Here is a 23,647-nt window from a genome sequence, read left to right as displayed (position 1 = left end):
CCACTAACTTTAGTCCCCAGGCTAACTTCAAACACCGGGACTTAAGCAGTCTTCCTTAGTTTCTGGTGAACGAACAACAGGTGGTTGGTGAAGCCACTGGGCCTGGGTGGCTTTTTTCATTTTATTTTTAAACTACTAACAAGTTAAGGTTGGTCAATGATTTCACACTTTAATCTCAGCACTCAGGAGGCAGGGCAGGAGCACTCAGCCAGCCTGGTCTCTCGGTGACTCCCATGACAGCCAGGACTATATGGAGAAACCCTGTCTTGAAAAAAAAGAAACACAAACCAACTAACCAAATATAAATAAACAAACAAAAACAAATGGAATCGATCCATTCTTGTCCTGTCCGGGACTAAAATTGTTGCTTTACATATTCGGTAATGTAAGGCACATCTTCAGAAGCACAGCTCTGTCAGGCTGACCTTGTGTGGGTAGAAAATTCATCATATGGCAGTAAGCAGGGGGTGAAGGAAGGTCACAGGGAGAGAATGGTGCGGGGGGGGGGGCAGATAACCTGTCACTGCCCCTCCGTGTATCTGGGATGTCCATATATGTTTTTGCAACTCCTTGGATTTGCTCGGACCAGGTGTCATCCACAATTTTCCTGCCTTGCACGTACGTCACGGTGACTTTAGCCCCCGGCACGTCAGTGGCCTTGCAAGAAAATGGCGCTTCCAGAGTTAGCACGGTAGTGGAGCTGACTGGAAGGTGACTCTGAAAATACAGTGAGAGAAATTCATGGAAGGTCTTTTGCTGCCTTCCCTTGCTGTCAGCCAACCAAAGTCCTTGTGGATCCCCAGAGAGTGAGGGGACTTTGGCAGCTGTGTCTAGGTATCAGGTGGCCTCAGGTCTGGTGGCTTTGGAAGCCAGGATAGCAGTGCTGGAGGCTCCCATCCCTCCAGGCCAGCCCTGACCACCCCCCAGAGTTGGAAAGCTGGGTTTCCGTCTGGCTCCCCTGGGGCTACTCAACTTCTCCTCCTCCTCTTCCTCCTCCTCCTTCTCCTTCCCTTCTGGTCCTGTCTGTTCCTACTCCGGAAAGGGATCTGCCCCTAGGCAGTAACCTTGTTTCCTCTTAGCCTAGTATTTTTAAACTCTTGAGTCCAAGCTATTGTGAGCAGTTCCTCACTCACCAGTAAGGCTCCCCATGTCCCTCGAGGGCACCTGGCAAGGGTCCTGCTTCTGCTCACTGGGCTGCATCGCAGCTGGCTCTGGTCAGCTCCCGACACACTGGACACTTTCCAGCAATCTCAAAGTAGGCCTGTGCAGGAATGGGTGTGGCTAGATGAAGGAGGGCTTATGCTCACCCAACCCCCATCTCTTGAGGTCACCTAGATGAGGAAGAAAGCCCCAGAGCCATCCTCTGAGGGTACCTTAGGGCAGCTCCTATGGAGGACAGTAGGATCTATGTTCCGCTGTGGCCTGTGGCTTCCTCTTAGCTGAGGCTATCTATGTCTCTGAGGAGGTGTCTACAGTGCAGGGGAAGGAGTGGCTTTGTTCCTGGTCCCCTTCCAGGCAATCCCAGGATTACTTTAATGATTGTTGACACTCTGGGCGCTGCTTCTGAGAATGTCTTGGCTTGCCACTGTCACTTATCTGGGGCAAGGCAGAAAGACTTGCAGCTCAACTGTGGCCCCTGGGCTTCCAGCCTGGGCACTGTTGATTGACAGGTGTCAGGGTCAGTGTCAACATAAGAACACTGTTCTCGCCTCAGAGGCAACAAGCAACCCTGGGACTAAATATGAATGCTGGCTCCCAAAACACAGATCCAGGTTTCTCCGTGCTCACATGAGATTTCTTTATTAGTCACAGAGCAAAATCAATGTATTAGTGGGGCCCCATGGGTAGGTTGGTCACAACCAAGTGGGGAACCTCTGCTGTAGGCTTCAGATGCTTTCTGAGCTGTTCCCGGCTCTGGGCTGGCTGAAGTCTGGCAGTCAGCTAAGAATACATTTTACAGTGTTGGTACTTGCAGGGATGTTTAGGTTAGACACAGGGATAAATGGTAGAGGGTTCTCAAAGGGACCGAAAACAGCCTACAATATAATTTGTCTTTTGTCTGTAACATTTTAATTCTTCCTAATCTTCAAGTTTAGTTCTTTGGCCTTGTAGAATTGTTGACAGGGACACAGCCTGTTAACACCCCTCCCCTTGCCTCCCCACCCACCCCGTCTTCTGGAATCAGTTTACAGCTGTGGGCCTGCCTTATGCCCTGTAGATGTAGATATTCTCCTCATCCTGGTTTCTGTGTAGTCTCCTTCAGATGTCAGAACTCCCACCACCAGCACCTGAGTTGTGGCTGCCAAGACTGTCCCGAACATTGTCACATGCTCAGGGGTGTGAGGGGGTGGCCGAGTCCTCCAGTTAAATAGGTGAGTGAATCTGTAATATAGTTCAGCTTGCTGTCAAGTTGCCTCCCCCTGTCCACAGGAATTGGTCCTAGGACCCCTTCCGACACCGGCACCTGAGCAAGCTCAGTTTTGTCCTATAAAGTGGGGATATTATTGGTACAGCACCCCGCCCACTCGTCATCATCTCTGGATGACTTGTAACGCTATGACACTGAAGTCACTTGGAAAAGTCTGCACAGCATCACTGGAACACAAGACCAGAGAAGAGTCTGTATTTGTGCAGTACAAATGCAGTTTAAAAAAAAAAAAAGTTTCTAACCCAGGGTTGGATGTGGAAGCCATAGATTCGGGAGAGCTAGCTGGATCTACCCCCTCCGAGAAGCCTTGGTGTCAAGAGAGGTGGGAGTTCCAATCTTGGCTGCCCCACTTAGCAGTGGTGTGATGGGAGACATGACTGGCTGGCCTCTGAGCTTCAGTTTTCTCCTGTGTGAGTGGAGTAGCAACCCTCAGAGCTGTCATGAGTTAGCCTGCGCTACAGGGCAGCATGTGTGAGTGTGTGTGTGGGGGGTCTGAGCAGCTGCTTGGGGGCAGCAGTTTCTAGCAGTCACTGTTGATGGGGTGGGTGGGGAGGGGTTGGGGTGGGAGGGATGAGTTGGAGGGTGAGAAGAGGGAGGGATGGGGGAGGTGGGAGGGGTAGGTTGGGGAGTGGGAAGATGGGTGTGGGAGGGGTGGTGAATGGGAATGTGGGAGGGGTTGGGGTGGTGGTGCTGCCTGTCATGAGAACTTGAACATGGACCACAGAGCCATTGAGTGGGAAGCTGCCTGTGGGCCGGGCAGCCAGATAGCAATCAGAAGGCAGAAAGGATGAATCTGGGCTGGTGAGTGGGTAGGCAGGACCCAGGCTGGCCACAGGCAGCTTTTGACTTTGGTGCCCTGAGGTTAGGTTTGTTTGACCTCAGCCCTGGGCTAAATCTGATGCTACTTGACCTTGGCATTCGAAACCAGGAAATTGCTCACAGAAGACCCGTCGGTAGGTCTCCTCTGGAACCTCATTGATCGATAGCTTTTAGTGTTCTTGCTGGGCCACATCTGTGGGGGTGGTGGTGGCTGGCTGCTGTCCCCGGAATGTCCCACAGACCACAGGAAAGAGTGATTGGGGAGTGCAATGGTCATTTAGCGACTGACAAACATCAACAGAGAGATGTTGCTTTGAAGTCCCTGCATGCAAGCTTGTATCTGTGCAGACCCGCATGATTCTGGTGCTCAGCTAAACACTGTGTTGAGCGCCATGGAGCCCACCTGGCCCTGTGGCCCTGCACTTCCGGCCCACCGTGTCCCTCCTCTCTTCCCAGTGGCCAGTGGGCTTGAGTATTTGAGGGGAGTGTTCTGGAGTGCTGTCAGGGCGAGGCTATGTCCCATAGTCTCAGCATAGGCATATACTGTCACTGTGTAAAATGCAGTTATGGTCACAGTGCTAGAGGCTGGGAAGGCCAAGATGAAGGAGGCTCTTATAGATTTGGTGTTTGGCAAGCTGCCTTACTATGTGGTAGACGGGTGAACCAGTGTCCTTAAGTCTACTTCTATCAAGACTCTGATCCTGTTGACAAAGGCCTGCCCTTTAACCCCATCACTGGGTCAAAGGCCCAGACTTCTGATGCTGTTACGGTGGAGTTCGGATTTCCATATGTAGAATTTTGAAGGGGACAGAGACATTCAGATCACAGTGGGAACTCAGTCAAGAGGGCCCTGAATAACCAACTAGGGGGTTAAATATGGCAGTTTTGACCTCAAATAATGTCTTTTCTGCCATTACTCTCCAAATCAGAAGGATTTGTTAAGGAACTCCCCTCTGTGGACGGGAGAAAGGGAACAAGGCCATGACCAGAAAGAAGCAATGACTTCTCTGAGGATGTAGCCAGGTCTCCTGTGCCCCAACCGTGGGCGCCTATGAAGCACGAAGGCTGGGTCAGACTGACCACTGTATGGAGACTGGAGCAGCCTGCCGGGGCAGAGGAATGAGGTGTGGTTGGGTCAGAGCCTAGAATTGGCAAATGCCTAGTGCAAGGGCCACCAGCCTATAAAGGAGATGTGTGCTGAGGGAGAGAGTGAGAGGGGGTTTGGGGTGGGTGTGGCATTTTGCCAGGTATTGAGGCTGGAAGGAGTACCTGGCTCTGCTCGCCCCAGGTTGTGTGAGGCAGAGAAAATTGGTTGCCTCTGCCTGTTTTTCAGTCACTGCAAAGGCTGCAGTAGTGATGTAACTAGACAGGGTCCTTGAAGGGTGTGACGGCCTGTGGTTAGTCACTGGCATCCAGGACACCGAGCGCTTTAGTGTTAGTGCACAGAATAGTTCCTGACTGCTTTTCGTGTTTCAAGCCTTGCAGGTCTCCTTGGGAGGATTCACTGTTGCTTAGTGTTTTGTTTGTTTGTTTTAAAGATGTATTTATTTGTTTTATGTGAGTACGCTGTCGCTGTCTTCAGACACACCAGAAGTGGGCATCAGATCTCATTACAGATGCCTGTGAGCCACTATGTGGTTGCTGGGAATTTAACTCAGGACCTCTGGAAGAGCAGTCAGTGCTCTTAACCACTGAGCCATCTCTCCTGCCTCATATTAGTTATTGTCCACCATTTTTTTTTCTTCTCCTATCCTTCAGAAAGGCAGGGGATAATCAATCCCCTCACACTATACCTGGCAGGGCAGAGGCCCAGAGATGGCCAGTGACTTTTTTAGTGTCACATAGCCTTTCCATAGCAGGACTGAGACTTGATCCCAGGTGGCCTGCGTTCTGCACCTGTTCCTGGCAGAGAACAGAAAAGCCACAGATCCCGTTAGGCAGAGAAGGTTGCTTTCCCATGGTGTCGGCTCATGGCCTTGTGGATGCTGTGTCTAGAAACCTGACCTTCTTTCCGAGCCTTCTTCAAGTGGATGTTCATGGTGGCCTCCTCTACAGAGGAAGTGGTAATGGGCAGGGCTGCAAAGGAAGTGGCTAGGGGCCTCCAGAGGGCAGAAGATGAAGAAGGTTCTTGTCACTCTCCTGGGCCCTGGTGGCTGGGTGGGGTGGCTGGGAGGCAGGACCTTGTCATGGGGAGATACACCCCAAGGGGGCCTCCTGCCCTCCCTCTGCAGGCACCTCCCACTTGTGACCTCTCCCTCCCTCCCTTTCGCTTCTGCTTTCCCATGTCACCTTTCTCTTTCTTCCTCCATAGCTTACTGATCGTATTGTGTAGACCAGCATGGCTCTTATCAGAGGTGAAGAGCTGGGGCTTCAAGCCTCAGACTGGCAACTAGAGGGTTAACTCTACCTTGCCTGACTGAGGAGATGTCTGGTGGATAAGATGGAAGACTCTCCAGCCCCTAAAAAGTGCTGAAGGAAGGCAGGGGGTGCCCTGTTTCTGCAGCAGCCTTGGATGCTCTCTGGTAGCCAGCTCACAGGGTTTTAACTCACTCAGAGTGGCTACCCCTGTTTACCCTCCTCATCTCAGTCAGCGCTCTCCCCTTCACAGGGCCACACAGGCTCCCTGTGTTCCTTTGCCCTCAACAGTGGATGTAAAGTCCCTGGGGACAGAATAGGTTGGGCTGGAGAGAGGGCTGTTAGCAGGATAGGAAGCCATTGGGTAGAAGGAATGGCTTCTTCGGTTTTGTTGAGGTTGTTTTGTTTCTTGGTTTTTGGTTTCTTGAGATGGGGTTTCTCTGTGTAGCCCTGGCTGTCCTGGAACTCACTCTGTAGACCAGGCCTGCATCCTGGATTCAAAGGCACGGAGATCTGCCTGCCTCTGCCTCCTGAGATCAAAGGTGTACACCACCACTGTCCTGGTAAAGAAATGGCTTGTAATGGCTGAAGCTCAGAAGGCTGGGCACAGTAGCTACCATTACTAGAATATTTCATAACCATTAGTAAAGAAGCTTTAAATGTTCCCAACACAAACACACACATACACACACATACACACAGACACACACATACACACAGACACACACATACACACACGGACACATATACACACACGGACACACATATACACACAGACACACACAGAGACACACACACACACACACACACACACACTGTTCATCTAGAACAGCTCTGAATGAACAAGTACCACACAGTGGTTCAGGTCTCCGCTCTTAGCTTTGCCCTACCGTGTTTGTGACCTTTGATAAACCACCTCACCCTCAGCCTGTGTTTAAGTTGGTTGTTATTATTTAAAACATTTAAAAATTGCATTTACTTTTTATGTGTACGAATGTTTTGCCTGCATGCACAAATGCGCATCACCTGCGTACCTGTTGGATCCCCTGGAACTGGGCTTATGAGAGATTGTAAAGCGCCAAGTGGGTGCTGGGAACTGAACCCAGGGCCTCTGCAGGAGCATTGAATGCTCTTAATCTCGGAATAATCTCTCCACCCTTTGCATTTTTCTTGTTTAATTATGTGCGTGTATGTGTGGGTGTGTGTTAGGTGTATGTGCTCGTGAGTTCAGGTGCCTCTGGAGGCCAGGACATTGAATCCCCTGGAGCTGGAGTTACCTGTGGGCGCTCGTAACTGCCCTGCCATCCCGCAAGAGCGGTCTTCACAGCCCTTCAGCCTCAGTGTCTTGAGCTGTGAACCATAAATCAGATCAAGGCTTTGCTCTGTTAATGGGGCGATGGGACTGGCCCACGGGTGCTGCCCGGCACAGAGAAAGCCAGATAGACAGCTATTGTTGCTGTGGTCCTGAATCTGGGACTAGACTTGAGCTGATGATGAATTCCCGGGGAGTGACAGACACATTCCTTGGAGGTCCCTCATGGCTTGTGCTGAGGCTGCTCTGTCTAGATGCCAGTGATGGTTCCTAGGGTCAGCCTGCGTTTACTGCTCTACCGTATGGAGCTAAATATGATTCGTTGGAGATATAGAAGGCCACCCTGCGACTGTCTAGTGCATGAGGCCTAAGCTTGCATCCTCAGTCCATCTCCAGAAAGGCAGCTAGACTGTCCCCGGAAGGAGGAAGCAGTGTTGAGTCTTGCTTGTTTCCATTTTCCTTTCTGGAAAGTTCTGCCTTGTCTGGGAGTCCAAGCCCATTCTTGGCCTTTTAAGATGGGTGCCACTGTCCCGTCTGGTGTGCTTATGGCATGGCTGCCCCATGGTCCTGGCATGCCGCCCTGTTGTCCTCAGGAGTCTTCCTACCTTTGTTCTGATTCTTCTCTTCGGCTCTTTCAGAAGGATTCCAGGGGCCCCTTTAATTTCAGAGGCAACGGGAAATCTAAAAGGGCCAAGGACATGGCTGGGTGCCACTGTCAGTGAGGAGCCTAGAGGCCTAGGTGCCAGCATTGGCCCAGTCCAGAGTCTGGTGGGGCTCTCCTTCGGTAGACTAGCTAGCAGCCGCTGCAGACCAGGGTGAGAGGGCTCTGTGCTCCGAGGCCATTGGTGATGTGCACGGGTGAATGTGGAGGACTTGATCTCAGACGGGAGGGAGGATGGTGCTCACCTGTGCTTGGGAGCCTGGGAGCTTTACTCCCGTGGGGGGGATGCCTGATGGGTGTGCAGGAGAACTAGCTTGTAATGCTTTAGTGCGTGCATGTGTGCGAACTGGAGAGATGGCTCAGCGGTTATGAGCACTGGCTGCTCTTCCTAAAGGTCCTGAGTTCAAATCCCAGTCAACCACATGGTGGCTCACAACCATCTGTAATGGGATCTGATGCCTCTACAGCTATAGTGTTCTCACATAAAGTCAATAAATAAGTCTTTAAATAAAAAGTGTACACGCATCATTTGCATGCTTGCACAGAATCAGGAGCACAGGCACCCCCACTTGACTGTACATTTTTAAGTAGTCATAGAGACTTTTGGTTTGTTGTTTGTTTTTATTTATTTATTTGGCAAGGTTTAACTTTATAATCCTTGCTGTCCTGGAATTCTCTATATATACCCAGGTGACTTTGAACTCAGAGATATACTACCTCTGCCTCCTGGGTGCCGGGTGTGTGCTGCCACAGCCGGCTCAGCAGAGGCCTTTTGAATGTTGCCCACACACAGCAGTGCTCAGTGGATGCAGTGACTGTCACGCGGACCACCGGATTGTCGCATACTTCACATGTGTTGAGTGGTCTCACTGAACCCTACGAATATATAAAAGTATCATGTTCTAGTTAGAACGTAAAGACATTCAGATGTAGAAAAATTAGAATGTACTATTTAATCTTTTTTTTTTTTTTTTTTTTTTTTTTTTTTTTATTAATGGGCTGGCCTGTTCTAAGTGCTGTGCTCAGGTTAGCTCCGCAGGGTCCTTCATGTCCTCAGTGTAGAAAGGTAGACAGAGTCTGCTGCGGTCATGAGTCACACAGGAGCGTGTCAGCCTGGGCTGGCTGTGCCGCCTGGGTGTGTGTGTGTGTGAAGAGGCAATCATACAAAATGCAGAAAGCAGTGTCTGAGATTCTTTTGATTTTTCTTTCTTGTGCTATTCTCCTTTTAAGATTCTTTTTTGTGAACTTGTGTTATTTTTAGAATAATAATAAAAAGAAAACAACACAGAAAGTACCTGTGGATTAAAAACTAAAACAAAACCAAAAGGAAACAGCAGCTGGGAGGAGGTGGCACACGCCTTTAATCCCAGCACGCCGGAGGCAGAGGTTGGTGAATCTCTGTGAGTTCAAAACCAGCCTGGTCTAGAGAGTGAGTTCCAGGCCAGCCAGAGCTGCACAGAGAAACCCTGCCTTGAAAAACCAGAAACCAACTCACACCAAATCAAGAGTGACATGCTTGCTGTCTGTAACTCTTAGAGGTCTGAGATGGGAAACTGAGGTGGGTCAGATGAGCCCTAAGTTGTAGGGTTTGCAGCATACTCTCCCCCACGTTCTCTCTTTAGGCAAGAGGCAGGGCCCGTGAGCACCTTCCTTTCCATTACCAATGATATCTTGGGACTGGACTCCTCACCATGTTTGAAAAGCTGGGATCCAAAGGTTCCCACATGCCTGGCCAAGTTGGACGGGTGGCCAGGCTCCTCGGCCAAGGCCACGGCTTGGTATCTTTGAGGCCGATCCTGTTTGGGTTTGGTCCCAAGCCAAAAGGGCTTGGAGGCTTAGTATTTCCTGGCTGTGCCAGGATAGCCCAGCAGGCATCTCCTCCTGGGAGTGTCGAATGTGGGTCTGTCACTTCTCTGCTTTTGTACCACAGAATCTTTGCTGTCCTTAAGTGTCACTTCTGGAACTTGGCTGGCTCGTTTGTCAGTGGGTTAAGGCTTGGCAGGGCACTCTCTGATTGGGAAGTGGCTCTCTCCACTTGGCAGGACTTGTTAACTGTGTGTGTCTCGTCAGACAAACAGGTGGCATCTTTCAGAACCAGAACAGAACCACTGGAGAGCCAGGAGGGGACGGACTCTTGTCACTTCCCCGTCTTCTCGTGTCCCTTCCTCCTCCTCTCCGTCTACCCATCCAGTCTGCCTAACCGTCCTCCTTGGCCTTGGCTACTTTCCTATGGCTATGAAGAGACCCATTTTCCACGGCAACTTGCAGAAGAAAGAATTTATCTGAGGCTTACAGTTCCAGGGGGCCAAAGCCAGTGACCATCATGATGGGGAGCAAGGCAAACATGGTGCAGGGAACAATGGCCGAGAGCTCACAACCGATCCACAAGTATGAGGCAGGGATTGAAGGAGCACCAAGTGGTAATGACATGGGCTTCTGAAATCTCAAAGCCCACCCCTGTGACATACCTCTTCCAACAAGGCCACTTGTCAAATCCTTCCCAAGTAGCTCTAACCAACTGAGGACCAGGCATTTGAAGGAATGAGCCAGTGAGGTCATTCTTACACACAGCACTGTGCCACCCATTTACATCCCCCATCCATCTCCCCACCCTCTATCCATCTCCCCCATCCACCCATCCCCCCACCCATCCATCCCTCTCCCACCCCATTTATCTATCCCCCTACCCTCCCCATTTATCTACCCACCCATCCCTCCCCCCACCTACCCCTCTCCCCACCCATTCATTCCCACCACCTACCCCTCTCCCCACCCATTCATTCCCACCACCTACCCCTCCCCCCACCCATTCATTATCCCCACCCACGCATCCATCCGCCTTCATGTCTACAAGGCTTTCTTCCCACCCCAATCCCCAGCCATTCTGTACCAGGCTCTATAGGGGTGTGGGTTGAGAGGAATCAGACATGGGCTTGGCCTTTCATAGCTCACAGCCAGCTCAGATCTGAGTTGCATGTAACCTTAGCACCAGCAGCCTATAGTGGAACACTAACACGGGCTGGGGGCTGGGGGGGCAGCGTGTGTTTAGCCAGCTTCAGGAAGCCACTCGGTGTTGTGCATGTAGGTAGTGAAGCAAGAGGTGGTCAGGGAGGGCTGGGGCCCAGTGCTGTTACCCTGGATATGACTGGGTTAAGTCAAAGGCCTGGGCTGTGAGCCAGACCTGCCTGAGTTCAAGTCCTGACAGTTGCTTTCTAGTGTGTGAGCCGGGGCTGGTCTCTCCCTCTCTCTGGGCCTTCTTTGTCTTTTCCACAGAAGGAGGTGATTTGTATCTCCATTTCTCCTGGGTCAGGGCTGGGTCAAGGCTAGTGTTCAAGTCAGTGTCCTGCCTCCAGAAAACCTGCTGTGGGACTTTCTTATCCCTCCTCCGACTTGCTGAATCCCAACTCCAGCACACTTGGCTTAGGTCCGTTGCCCTAGTCCCCTTCTTGAATAATGGATATTGGTCTTTTCCTTGCAATACCCAGTTCTTCTGTGGCCCGGTTCCCCCCAGAGCTGATGCCCTCATCCTGTTCCCTGAACCAAAGCCCTTCTTCACCTTTAACCTTGCCTGCTCCAGACTTCAACCCAACTGGCCCACACAGACATTCATGGACAGGTCAGCTGGAACTCTTTCCTCTCACCTGAGCCTTAGCTAAGTTGCTAGGAGACCTCTGTTAGTCTCTGTCTGTCTGCCTGTTGTGTCTGTGTGTCTTTGTTTCTGTCTATCTCTGTCTGTCTCTGTCTCTCTGTCTCCCTTTTCTGTCTCTGTCTGTCTGTCTGTCTGTCTCTCTCTGTCTCTCTGTCTCCCTCCCTCTCTGTCTGTGTCTCCCTCCCTCCCTCCCTCCCTCCCTCTCTTTGTTCTGGAACTACTTGCTCTGTAGACTGGGATGACTCACAAGAACTCAGAAACCCACCTGCCTCTGCCTCCCAAGTGCTGTGATTAAAGGTACATGCCACCATTGCCTGGCTTCAACTCCCTTTTCCCTTTCTAGAAAAACAAACAAACAAACTCTTCTGGAACCCGGGACTTTGAAGATACTCTGTCTCCTCTGAGGACCTTCTCTAGTACTGAGGGCTAGGGGTTAAAACCTGAGTGCAGCGGGCCCTGGAACGTTCTGCAGACATGAGGCTGCTCTGTGTGTGTGTCCCCCCCCCACCCATGCTCAGTACACCAGCCACCTCTTCTTGGTCAGGAAACATTTGCCACATGGCAAATGCCACCGAGTTACTCAGGTTTCACTTTTATTATATTCCGATTCGTTTATCCCTCCCTGGGGAGCTAGGAGCAACCATGTGGACAGCGGGGCTCGGGCTGCCTGCCTCTGCCAGCCTGTAAGAACCTGTAAGGCCAGGTCCGGGGAAGTGCTCACCTTCTGTCCAGGAGCCTCCTTTTCACTCCCTTCCCTCACTGGGCCTCCTGTGCATGATTACTTACTTGCTGGCATCCGTGAAAACCGCTTGTTTTCCGTGGCCTCGGTCTGTATGCATACTCTCTTCCCAAGGGCAGTTCTTTATCCTGTTTTGTCGGGGTTGTGGCTTAGCTGGCTCCCCTTGTTGCTAGATCTGTCACTTGCTGTGTTCAGGGGTTGCTGATGTCCCATTAAGGCAATTTAGTTGCCTTACCATTAAGCATTTAGGCCACTCCCACCTCGTTTCCCTCCTTCTGGGCTGCGAGCTTGATCCTGTACATTTCTTTTGTTGTCTTTCTTGAATTATTTCTTGGCTCTAAAGTCTTAAGAAATGAGGGCTAATAGGCTTACAAGGTATTTCAAACCTGTCTTTAAAAAAAAAATCCCAAACAGACTAGACCGGAACAAAACAGAACCGCTCTGGCCAGTTGTTTTGTTAATTTAATAGGTATACAACAATCCATTTCTTTTCTTTTTTCTAGAAGATACTTTTGGCAGGGTAGCCCTGTGGTTTCGGCTTGCCTGTGGTCCCCAGGTCTCAGGTCATCTCTCCTGGCCATCTTGTGACTATCCCTCTGTGGTCAGGGCGGGCTAGAGATGGCCCCACATGTGGCTGGTGCTAAAACCCTTCCATACGCGCCTGCTCGCTGTGGAAACATCCCCAGATGGAAGACTCATTTCCTTTCTGGTAGCAAATGTCCTCAGGGGAGTTTACCGTCTCACGGGACCCAGTAAGGGACCAGTTGGCCCATTGGGGACAGCTGGCTCCAATGCTCTGTGGTCCTCAGCACTCTGGCCTCTCCCTCTGTGGGCACTGCTTCTGTCTCATCTTCAGTCTCTGGCCGGCTCTGAAGAGACGAGATGGACCATCCTGCCTGAGGATATAGCTCAGCGGTAGGAAGCTCACCACTGCGCCACCAGACAGTAACAGCAACAGCAACTCGGGGCTGGGGAGGTGGCACACTGTATTCACTTGCTATGTAACCTGGAGGACCGGTGTTTGGATCCACACCGCTCATGTAATCTCGGTCCAGGGGAGTTGGAGCCAGGCTGTCTCCTAGAGCAGACTGGCTAGCCGGGAAGGTGGGGGTGGGACCCACGGTTCCCCATCCTCGCAGTCTGCCAGGTTAGCCACCCTAGAGAAAGAAAAAGCCTCTTTTTCTGGTAACTTTAGGAAAGTGGGGAGAAAAAAAAAAGCCAAAACAGACAAGAAAGCATTCAGGGACACTTTGCCCATCTTGGGTCACATGTCCGAGTAGCTGAGCCAGCAGCTCTGTCAGGGTTGGCTGTGACCTGTGACTCTGACTGGTTGGGCCTGCATGTGTACCTGGATCAGGGTGGAACCAGCCCTTCTGCATCCTTGGACTGAGAAGGAGGCAGAGTAGAGTTTTGTAGGAACAGTGCAGAATGGGGGTACCCCAGGACTCATTCCCAGACAGCTGCAGAGGCTGCGCGGCATCTTCTTTTTTTTTTTTTTTTTTTTTTTTTGGTGGACACTCTTTCTCTATCAGAATAGGAATCAGGAACTGTGGCTGAAGGCCACGCTGCATTCTGGGATATCAGCCATTTTCTAGGAAAGGAGAGGACCAGGTGATCAGCTGGCCACCAAAGAAGGGACCGGTCTGAGGCCTGTCCTGTGACTTTTATGCTACCAGGTCTCAGTAATCCCCCTGTTTCTGAACTGGCTTGCTGCACCCCTGGGCAGGGTTCCTGACTGGGCTGGGAGAGTGGCCCCACCTCCTCTAGGCTGGGCCCCAGGCTGTCACAACTGGGAGGATTGTTCCCACAGAGTGTCTGGGCCAGAAAACACAAGTGGCCACTGTCTCTGCTTTCAAGGGTGTGGGCTCTGAGGTTAGAGACCGCCAGCGGGCAGCCGGGCTGGGGATCCCCCTCATCCCTGGCCTTCCTTGCCAGAGAACTGGGGGAGACGGACTTTTGAAGCCTTGATGTTGTATGTTTATGGGAATCCTGCCTGCTCTCTTCTGCGTGCACACCTTTTGCTCAGACCCCACCCCTTTCCCCCAGGGTCTCCCCAGAGCACAGAGAGCGCTTGGACATTGTATCTCACCCTCCAACTGCACAGACAGGACTTGTGCGAACTGCATAGGCAACTCTGGAAAGGAGTTAGGTTCAAGGACTTTGAAACACCTGGAGCCCGAGTCCTGTTAGCTACAGCTGTATGGCCCTGGAGGGTGATTTCACCCCTCTCAACACATGGCTTCTCTCTTTATGGAGACGGGGTGTCACTCTGTTGGCCAGGCTGGGCTTGAGCTCTTGGGGTCAAGTGATACCCCTGCCTCTCTGCCTTCCAGGGAGTTGGTACAACAACCACACACCTGACCGCCGCCTGATCCATTTTCTCTTACGTGAAACGGAAGCGGGGGAAGGGCGGCAAGCAGGCAGCCCCTAGAAAGCACAGCTCTCTTTGAACCCTACATCCAGGTCAAGACCGCGGCCCTGGACTCCATACTCCCCTCTGCGGGCTTCGGTCTGCTGTGTGGGAGGCATGTGGCCAGTGCCTGTGAGAGGCTCAGCGCCTGTACCTGTCAAGGCCCCTGGGTGTGAGCCGTTGGTTCGAACTGTGCTTGTTGGTTTTACCTCATGGCAGTGGAACCTTCTGGATGTGATTCAAAACTCACATGCCTGTCTGAATCTCAGCTTCCTCTGCTGACTGAGAATGGTATTTACCCTCCAGGTCTGGGTGGCACTGGTCAGCACTGGCTGGTTGGGGTTTTTTTGTGGGTTTTTTTTTTTTTTCTTCCCAACCACTGTTGCTACAGCTTCTGCTGCTTTTTGGGACTGGATTGTTTCCTCAGCTAGGATCTTAAGGAATTTGGTTTTGGCGCAGCCACTGGAGTGCCCCTCCCTGCTGGGCTCTGGCACTGGGCACTGACTGCAGTCTTGATGATGATGCCCTCCTTGTAGGAGGCCCGGCCCGTTGGTCACTGTTGCTCTTAGCATGTAAGGCACACAGGTTCCGTGCATTCCTGGAGAACAGTCCTAGTCCGTCCACATTTACAGGAAAAAAACCTTTTTTGAGTGTCATACAGCGTTAGCAGCAACAGGTAGTGATAAATAGGTGGCTTTTGCCTACCTAGCTGAGAAGCTGCTGTGGTCACCTGACCCTCCAGCTGCCACTCCCAAAGGCCCACCCTTCCTCTCTGCCTCTCCAAAGGAAGAAGAGACTTTAGCTGCTTATCTCACAGGTGTGTGTGTGTGTGTGTGTGTGTGTGTGTGTGTGTAGTGGTGGTGCTAGTGGTGGTCCAGACAGGGTTTCTCTGTGTAGGCCCTGGCTGTTCTGGAACTCACTCTGTAGTGAGTCAGTTTGGCCTCCAACTCAGGGATCTACCTGCCTCTGCCCCCCCTAATGCTGGGATTAAAGACATTTGACAATATTCTGCTTTATTTTAGCTGTTTTTTAAAGCTGTTCTGAACAAACATTCAAAATTGAGTTGAGCAGAACATGACTTCCCCACCCCCACACACATCTTGCTGATCAGAGCTCCTGGCCTGGGTTCTGGAGGTTTCACGAGCTCTAGTCTGAGAAGAACTTTGGTCGGCAAGGACTGGTCACCAGAGGGTGTGGGCTTGGAAGAAGGACTGTTAACAGCACTGCCCTGGATGTTAAGATGTTAAGGATGGTTGAGATGGTAATTGAGCTAACACACTTAAGAAGTGTCAGCCGAGGGGGAACAGATTCTCCCATAAAGTAGGAGCTGTCCTCATCCCTGCAGGGGGGTTGGAGCTCTTAGCAGCTTAGATAGGGAGACCTGAGTTGAGGACAGGAGAATACTGGTTGGTGCCTTCACATGGTTTCCTTCTTGAAGCCCCTCACGCCCCCCCCCCCAGCCTCCCTTCTTGGTGCCTTCTGAGGCCCTGCCCATCACAAGTAGCCACCTGGTCCCTCTCAGCAGGATAGGTGACATCTCTCCATCCAGATCTTAATTCCTGAGGGCTGGGAGAGGGTGGTCTGAGTGTGTGGTCATCCTAATTGGGCCTTGCTGGAGGCAATAGCAAAGTCATCTGGTTGGAGAGGCTTTTCAGTGCTGGGGATTGGATGGACTTGTAGAGTGTGGAACAGCAGTTCTCAACCTGTGGGTCATGACCCCTTGCATGGGGGGGTCAAATAACCCTTTCACAGGGGTCATCCAAGACCATGGGAAAACACAGATATTTCATTTATGGTTAAGGTCACAACATGAACAACTGTATTAAGGGTTGGCAGTGTTAGGGGGGGTTGAGAACCACTGGTGTGAGGAATGTAGAGGCTGCGAAGGTAGATGACCCAGGCGCAGATCCCAGGCGTGTGTCTCCTCTCTGGACTTGGACTTGCTTTTTAGTATTGGGAGAGGAGAACCTGAGCTATGAATCGCTGAACTTGATCCTGTGAGGGAGTATGTGTTGTCACTCAGGGGTTGGAGATGCACAGAAAAAAACTGTTCTGGGGTGTGTACAGTTGTCACAAGAGGTCAGAGTGGGCGTGAGGCACGGCACCCCTAGGAAGGCAGAGGTGGAGCACCCATGCCCCTGTGCTCGGTGACAAACATCTGCTGGTTTCTAGGGCCATGTCAACACTGTGAACTCTGCCTTGTGAGCACAGGCTAGAGAGGCTGAAAGTGTAGCAGCATCTTTAGCACCTTAGGGGACACCAAGAAAGTTGTGAGTCTTGTGTCCAGTTTCTGGGGTCCCCTTGTGCGGTGGAGTGGGGGCACACCTCTCCTGTTCACATGTTTATTTCTTTTTTTGGAATTTTGGCAAAACAGAGTTAATATCCTGTTCATCACGTTAGCTTTTCCAAGGCCTATAGTTTTTAAATAAATCTACAAGCCTTGGAGTCTTCACTACTATGTTTCAAGGTTTTGTTATTTTATTTTAAGACACTGTCTCACCATGTAGTCCTGGCTGGCCTGAACTCACAACGTAAGCTCAGCTGGCTTTATATTCACAGAGATCCTCCTGTCTCTGCATCCTGAGTGCTGAGATAGATTTATGGCCTGTGTCACTGTGCCTGACTCAAGGTTTTTTATTTGTTTTTTTTTTTTTTTTTTTTTTTTTTTTTTTTAAATAATCTCCAACAAATTCTGGATCTGCTAAGTGGCCACCCCAACCCCACACAGCCTCTGGTTGGTCTTTGTCACTGATGGTCAGGTGGAATCATACAGTATTTAGGTTTTGTTTCTGGCTTATCTCACTTAGACCAGAGACCAGCTTTGACTCATTTGTCACTGTTTTGGCATTTCAAGGTGGAACAACAACCATTGGTATCCCTTGGGTTGTGGGGGCAGTTGGGTTCTCCATGGGCTTGGTTGTTGGAGTTCGGCATGCACGAGCCAGAATCCCTACCTTTGGCTCTGTGGAGGGAGTGCAGCTTCTGCGTTGGCCCCTGGAGAAAGGGAATTCTGGTGGCTGCCATCCAGTGCTCTGTCTCACTCCAGATAGTCCTTCCTCCAAACCCTCACCCGCTCCTGTTAAGCCAGTCTCTGGACCAAGTCATTCTAACTGGCACAAGTTCTTGCTCTCTTTTTCATCAGATACGAAACAGTGTTCTAGGCTGGAGAGGTGGCTCAAAGGTTAAGAGCACCAGCTGCTTGTCCAGTGAACCCTGGCTCAATTCCCAGCACCCACGTGGCAACTCACAACTGTCTGTAATTCCTATTCCAGAGGATCTGACACCCTCACACAGACAAACGTGCAGGTGTAACATAAATGCATATAAAAGTAAATAAATCTTTAAAAAAAGAAAGAAAGAAGAAGAAGCAGTGTTCTGCCTAGGTGACATGTGGCCAGGAGGCACTTTTACTATGATGCTTGTCTCCTACACACACACACACACACACACACACACACACGTGTACAAGAACATTAAATGGTGTAGGCTGATGGTGTTCATGGGTTCTCATTTTAGGCTTTTCCTGGCTGGCTGTCAGGAAGAGTTTTCCTCATTTCTTTTTCATATTATAAATATTTTATTTTTACATATGTGTGTGTACATTGGCCCAGTCTTATATTTATGGTGTGGTTATATCTTACTTCCTTATTAGACACATAGAATGTTCTCTTTGGTCTGAGCTGTTGACACTTTGTGTGCCCTGGCCATTGTTGGGAGTGTCTTTGTCCCCTTGGACATTTGCCTCTGTTTTCACACTTGCCCTGGTCGCCTTGTAACCTTTGTGTCTCACCTTTGCAGGCCAAAAACAAGGAGACTGGTGCCCTAGCAGCAGCCAAAGTCATTGAGACTAAGAGCGAGGAGGAGCTAGAGGACTACATCGTGGAGATTGAGATCCTGGCCACCTGCGACCACCCATATATTGTGAAGCTCCTGGGGGCCTATTACTATGATGGGAAGCTATGGGTAAGAGAGTGCTAGTTGGGCTCAATGTCAGCATCTGCTGTGTGGGCCAGGGTTGCAGCAGGGAGAAGGTGAGGTGGGATGCTCTGAGTCCTTGGCCTCCCTTCCCACCCCTACTTCCCACACTCATGTCGAGGCTGCAGAAACAGAAAGTGCTATAGCATCTGACCTAGAGAAGGCTGGGCCTACCTGTAGCCATCTGTGAGTGTTCCTCATGGAGAAATCTAGAACAGTCCGAGGGGTCTTGGAACCCAGAATTTTTTATTTCAGACTGTCAGTTGGGGTGGGGGGACTTAGGGAGGCTCCCTGGTAAAGCCTTTGTGTGTGGATGAGGTCTGACATCCTCTCGAGCCTGAACATGGCACCCTATGAAGAATTCTTACCTGTGTCTTGGACATGGAACACTCCAAGGTTAAGTGAGTGAATTCTGGATGGGTGGCATGGACAGGGCTTGAGTGCTGCTGATCTGGTGTCATTTGCAGGAGTCACAGGTCTCTTGCTTCTGTGCTCTCCCACCCTGAGCCCTTGGCTCTGCAAGGGCCATGGGACCCCACTGGCAGGCTGCCCTATAGATACCTCTGTCATCAGCCTGCCTCATCTGACACTCCTCAGCTGCCAAAACCCAGTGGGCTCTACTGTGGGCATCTTGCTGAACTTATGTTCTGCTGCCAACTTTCTGTCTGTCTGTCTGTCTGTCTGTCTGTCTCTCTCTCTCTCTCTCTCTCTCTCTCTCTGTGTGTGTGTGTGTGTGTGTGTGTGCGCGCGCGTGCGCGCGTGTACACATACACATATGTAAATAGTCCCCCTCCAAACTCCAGATACCTAGGAAACAAACTGACGTGCAAGCAAGGAATATCTTGAATAAATTCTGGGTACAGCTGGCATTGTCAGAATCCTGCAGACATTTGGAGAAATGGCAGAGGATCAGGCACCAGGCACCTCTGCCATCACCAGGTCTTGTCACTGTTGGTGGAAGAGGTGGTTCAGAAGTGTACATTGATCAGAAAGGATGTTTTAGACATGCGACACACTGCTATAGTGGTTTGGTGTGTCTTTCTATGTCTAGCTAGGTTTCAGAACACTGGGAACTTCCTCTTGACTCGTGGTTTATCATTTTTCGTGCCTGGTGGGAAGCAAGAGTCTTGGCTTTTAATGACAGAATGCCCAACTTACTGGTGCTAAATGAAGAAACCTGGTTCATTGGAGAAAGTGATCCTGCTGCTTAGGAAAAAACACAAGTTCACAAGGCCCCATGATTTCACATACCCTAGGCAGGAATGGAGCCAGCAAGAGGAAGTCTGGTCAAGGGTCAGGGAGTCGGCCCTCTCAGCTGGTGTTAGACCAGTGCCCACAGCTATGGGATGCCTGAGGAGGGACTTTCAGTACAAGAGACATTTAGTTGGCACATAGCTTTGGAAGTTCAGGGCCATGGTGCCAGGGTTGGCTGGGCTCTCTGCATGGGCTTGGGTCAGTTGGAATCCAGGGAGCTTTGTTGAAGAAAATCACCTGGTGATACCGGGAGCCAGAGAAGCTCATTCCTCACTAGTCCCTTCAGCAGGCGTGTCTCTGGTGACTTCATGCCCAGTCTCTGCTACCATCACTATAGTGGGGACCAGGTTCCAGTGCCTGAACTCCTGGGGACACACGGGCCATGGCATAACTCTCACTACCCAGGGCTCTGTGCCCTGTCACCTGATCTCCCTTCAATACTGCAGTATGGATCGGAGAGCAGAAACTCTCAAGTGTCTCAGATTGTCCTCTGATTTCCACATGCACATTGTAGCACACACACACACACACACACACACACACACACACACACCCAGAGAGAGAGAGAGAGAGAGAGAGAGAGAGAGAGAGAGAGAGAGAGAGAATAATAATGATACTTGTTTTTTAAGCAGATAGAGAAAGAAGGAAGACTGAGGTCACTGGGTAATTATCAGAGAAAAAAAGCACAAAATGGAAGCTCCTTGATGTCTTTTGTTAGAGGACCCGCTGGTGACTTTCAAAGTGTATTTTCTAGATATTTCATACATAGTCTTAAAATAAGCTAGCGTGCCGTGCCTGCCTCTGTGTCTTTGCCGTTTTAGTTGAGGCTCGGTGATGGTTTTGTCCCATGTGAGGACTGCCGTAGCGTCCTCTGTATCTAGAAGAGCTGCCCTCTCCAGTGCCGGGTGCTTGCTGCCCTGCGGCTCTGGGAAGACATCTCAGTGGATTTTTCTTCTTGCTTGGGGATCTGTGGGAATTTTTTAGATTTTTTTTCAATGTCTGTTTCCAAACTGGCTTCACAGAGCCACTTCCCATGTGAGCTGAAGTCACTGGCCTACTCATCTGTTTACCATCATCTCATCCGTCCATCCTCCTACTGCCTGTCCACCATCCCTGCACCCACCCTGTCCCTCCCCACCGTCACTGTACCTGCCCCTCCCCACCATCATTATCTCAGCCCCTCCCCCATCACTGCACCTGCCCCTCCCCACCATCATTATCTCAGCCCCTCCCCACCATTATTATCTCAGCCCCTCCCACCATCACTGTATCAGCCCCTCCTCCTCTCTACCATCACGGCATCTGTCCTTCACCCCCACCATCACTGCCCCAGCCCCCCCTCACAATCACTGCATCTGCCCCTCCCCCACCATCACTGCATCTGTCCCTCACCCCCACCATCACTGCCTCAGCCCCTCACTCCCATTATCACTGCCCTACCCCCCTCTTCACAATCGCTGCATCTGCCCCTCCCCCACCATCACTGCATCCACCCTCCCCCTCCCCACTATCACTGCATCCACCCTCCCCCTCCCCACCATCACTCCATCCACCCTTCCCACCATCACTGCATCTGCTCCCTCCCCACCATCACTGCATATACCCCTCCCTATCCCCTGACATTGGTGCAAACGTCAGGTAGGCAATTACAGCAAACTGGGGAAATCTCCTCTAGGCCTCAGATGCTGTCTGACAACATTCTTAGCTTTGGGTTCATGAAAGCTAGAGGCCTGTTTATATGTTCCAAAAGAATTTGCATAGTAGTCATAGAATATTAGATCACACACACACACTGGCAGGCAATGAATGACTTTTTAGGAAGGCAACATTCAAACTCCCTCATTCATCAACATTAGAGTCAGCGGGTTAGCTTTTGTTGAATGTTCAGTGTAGGTGTGACTTCCTTTGAGAACTTCAGTTCATAGGGACATAGCTGCTCTTGGACTGGGGCAGCCCCCGGGGAGAGGTGCAGCTGGTACAATAATGGAGGCCATCTTGTGCAAGGTCTGGATGCCACAGTGAAGACTCTGTAGCTGATCTTACAGAGGTCAGCAGCCTCAGCACCTCCTGGGTTAGTCATCTCAGTGATGGGGCCCCACCTGGCCCTCCCGGATCATAAGCTGGGGTGCTGCCCAACAGCCTGTAGTTTTCAGAGCCTTCTAGGTGAGTCATGGTGGTTTAAGTTTGAAAGCATCTATTTTAGGCTTTGACAACCCAGTTACATTTCACTCAGGGGAAGTACATTCTGTCTTGTTAAAAAAAAAAAAAAAAAGGTCAGATTTGGGGACAAGAGGTAAAGCATGAGTCTGGTCAGTTCGGAGTGGACCCCACCCAATGCCTGATGATGTGGAATGGAGCATGGACCAGGGGAAGGAGCGTCTGAACCGTGTTTTGCAGGATGCATAGGAGTTGGAAAAGTTGCTGAGTTGGGCTAAGTGCAGGCAATGGTGGAAGTGAGAAGCTATGGGCCGCTGAGATTGAAGGCTGGAGGCCACACTGGCTGTTTTCTGTGGGGTGGCTTGAGGCCCAGGCTCCCTGTGTGGTCCCAGGAGCCAGAGGACCATGTAGGTGTGACAACAGTCAGGGCTGCTCCTGGGGATAGGTGTTGAGCTGATTGCTAGCCAAGCGCCCCGCACAGGCGGGGGGACCTTCCTCCCAACGTAACTCCTCTACCTACTGTCCTACAAAGTGAGGTCACGGTCTCCCAGAATTGACAATCGGGGATTCCCGTCCCAACTCCGCTTTCAAATGTTCAATGGCACAGGTGCCTGGGAAGTCCCCTCCCCACAGGCCTCGGAGGGCTGCGGACCCGGGAGAGCCGTGGACACTCTGGTCCTGGTGGTATCACCAGTTCTGATTAGCTGTGTTTGAAGGGCCAAAAGGCAGGCGAGGTCGGGGGAGCCCACTTTAGATAGGACTGTTTAGCCTAGTGTGTAAAAGAGGTCATTTTGCCATGATCAGTAAAGAAGTTATTATCAAGACACACTTACTTTTTTATTCTGTCTTTACAGTCCTGTGTTTCCTGTCCTTACAGCCAGTTTTTATTTTTTGAGACAGGGTTTCTCTGTACGGCCTTGGTGGGCCTGCAGCTTGTTATCTAGACCAGGCTGGGCTCCAGGTCACAGAGATCCATCTGCCTCTGCCTCTCGGCCTCTGCCTCCCGAGTGTTGGGATTAAAGGCATGTGCCACCATTGCTTGGGTATTTCAGCACTGTTTGAAAAATGATTTTTTAATTTTATGTGCACTGGTGTTTGGCCTGCGTGTCTGTACGAGGGTGTTAGATGCCCTGGAACTAGAGTTACAGACGGTTGTGAGCTGTTGTGTGTGTGGTTGCTGGGAGTTGAACCTGGGACCTCTGGAAGAATAATAGCCAGTACCTTAACCACTGAGCCACCTCTGCAGCCCCCTTTACAGCAAAGCTTTTAAAACTTAGGATCATCTGAACTTTCATTGGAAGCTGTTTATCTCGTTAAATGTTACAAAATTCCCATGAGAGTCACATCCCCAAGTGTCCTTGCGTTCACCAGTGCACCAAGCTTACCTCGGAGTACAATGGCTGACGGTCAGTTTCCTCCCTGAGTGGCTGCTGTATTGACAGGACTCCCTGGCCTCCCAGTTAAGTTCATCTACCATGGCTGACCCCATGTGGCCTTGGCCTCGTGATTGTCCCAGGTCACTTCACCCTTAACCCAGATGGCAGTCTCTGTGGGACTGGGCCTCTCTCTTCCAACATGCCCAGAATACTGGGCAGGAAGCTGTGTTCTAGGATGCCCACAGAGGCCCGCAGAAGGGAAGACTCTGGCTTCTAACTAATTCTGTTGTGTAAATGTTCCCACTTCCGGTCAGGATCAGGGGCCACACTGTGTGGCTAACACAGCCTGGCAGGTCCCTGGTCTCTCTGAGCTCAGAGTCTGTGATCGGAAGCACACGCCAAACACAGACATGTGTGGGAGGGGCAGAGCAGAAGTGAAGCCAGCATTGGCAAATCTAGTGGTCAGCCCTTCAGGGGTGGGGTCAGGAGCCATGGCCTGTAATAGGAGAAAA

The 23,647-nt window shown here is 51.0% G+C and overlaps 1 protein-coding gene across 1 annotated transcript in view; it reads left to right on the top strand.

The window, feature by feature from the left end:
• The window catches only part of STK10 (serine/threonine kinase 10), a gene marked incomplete at its 5' end in the record, with an annotated part of 87,770 nt that overhangs the window by 4,418 nt on the left and 59,705 nt on the right, over nucleotides 1-23,647 (top strand). Inside the window, one exon of the mRNA XM_080942529.1 lies at nucleotides 18,172-18,336. Coding sequence (XP_080798655.1) covers nucleotides 18,172-18,336 — 165 coding nt within the window. The remainder of the gene's footprint in view (nucleotides 1-18,171; nucleotides 18,337-23,647) is intronic.

This window comes from Micromys minutus, assembly GCF_963924665.1.
Source record: "Micromys minutus genome assembly, chromosome: 31".
Taxonomy (NCBI): Eukaryota; Metazoa; Chordata; class Mammalia; order Rodentia; family Muridae; genus Micromys; species Micromys minutus.
This window is presented reverse-complemented; position numbering and strand designations above follow the sequence as displayed.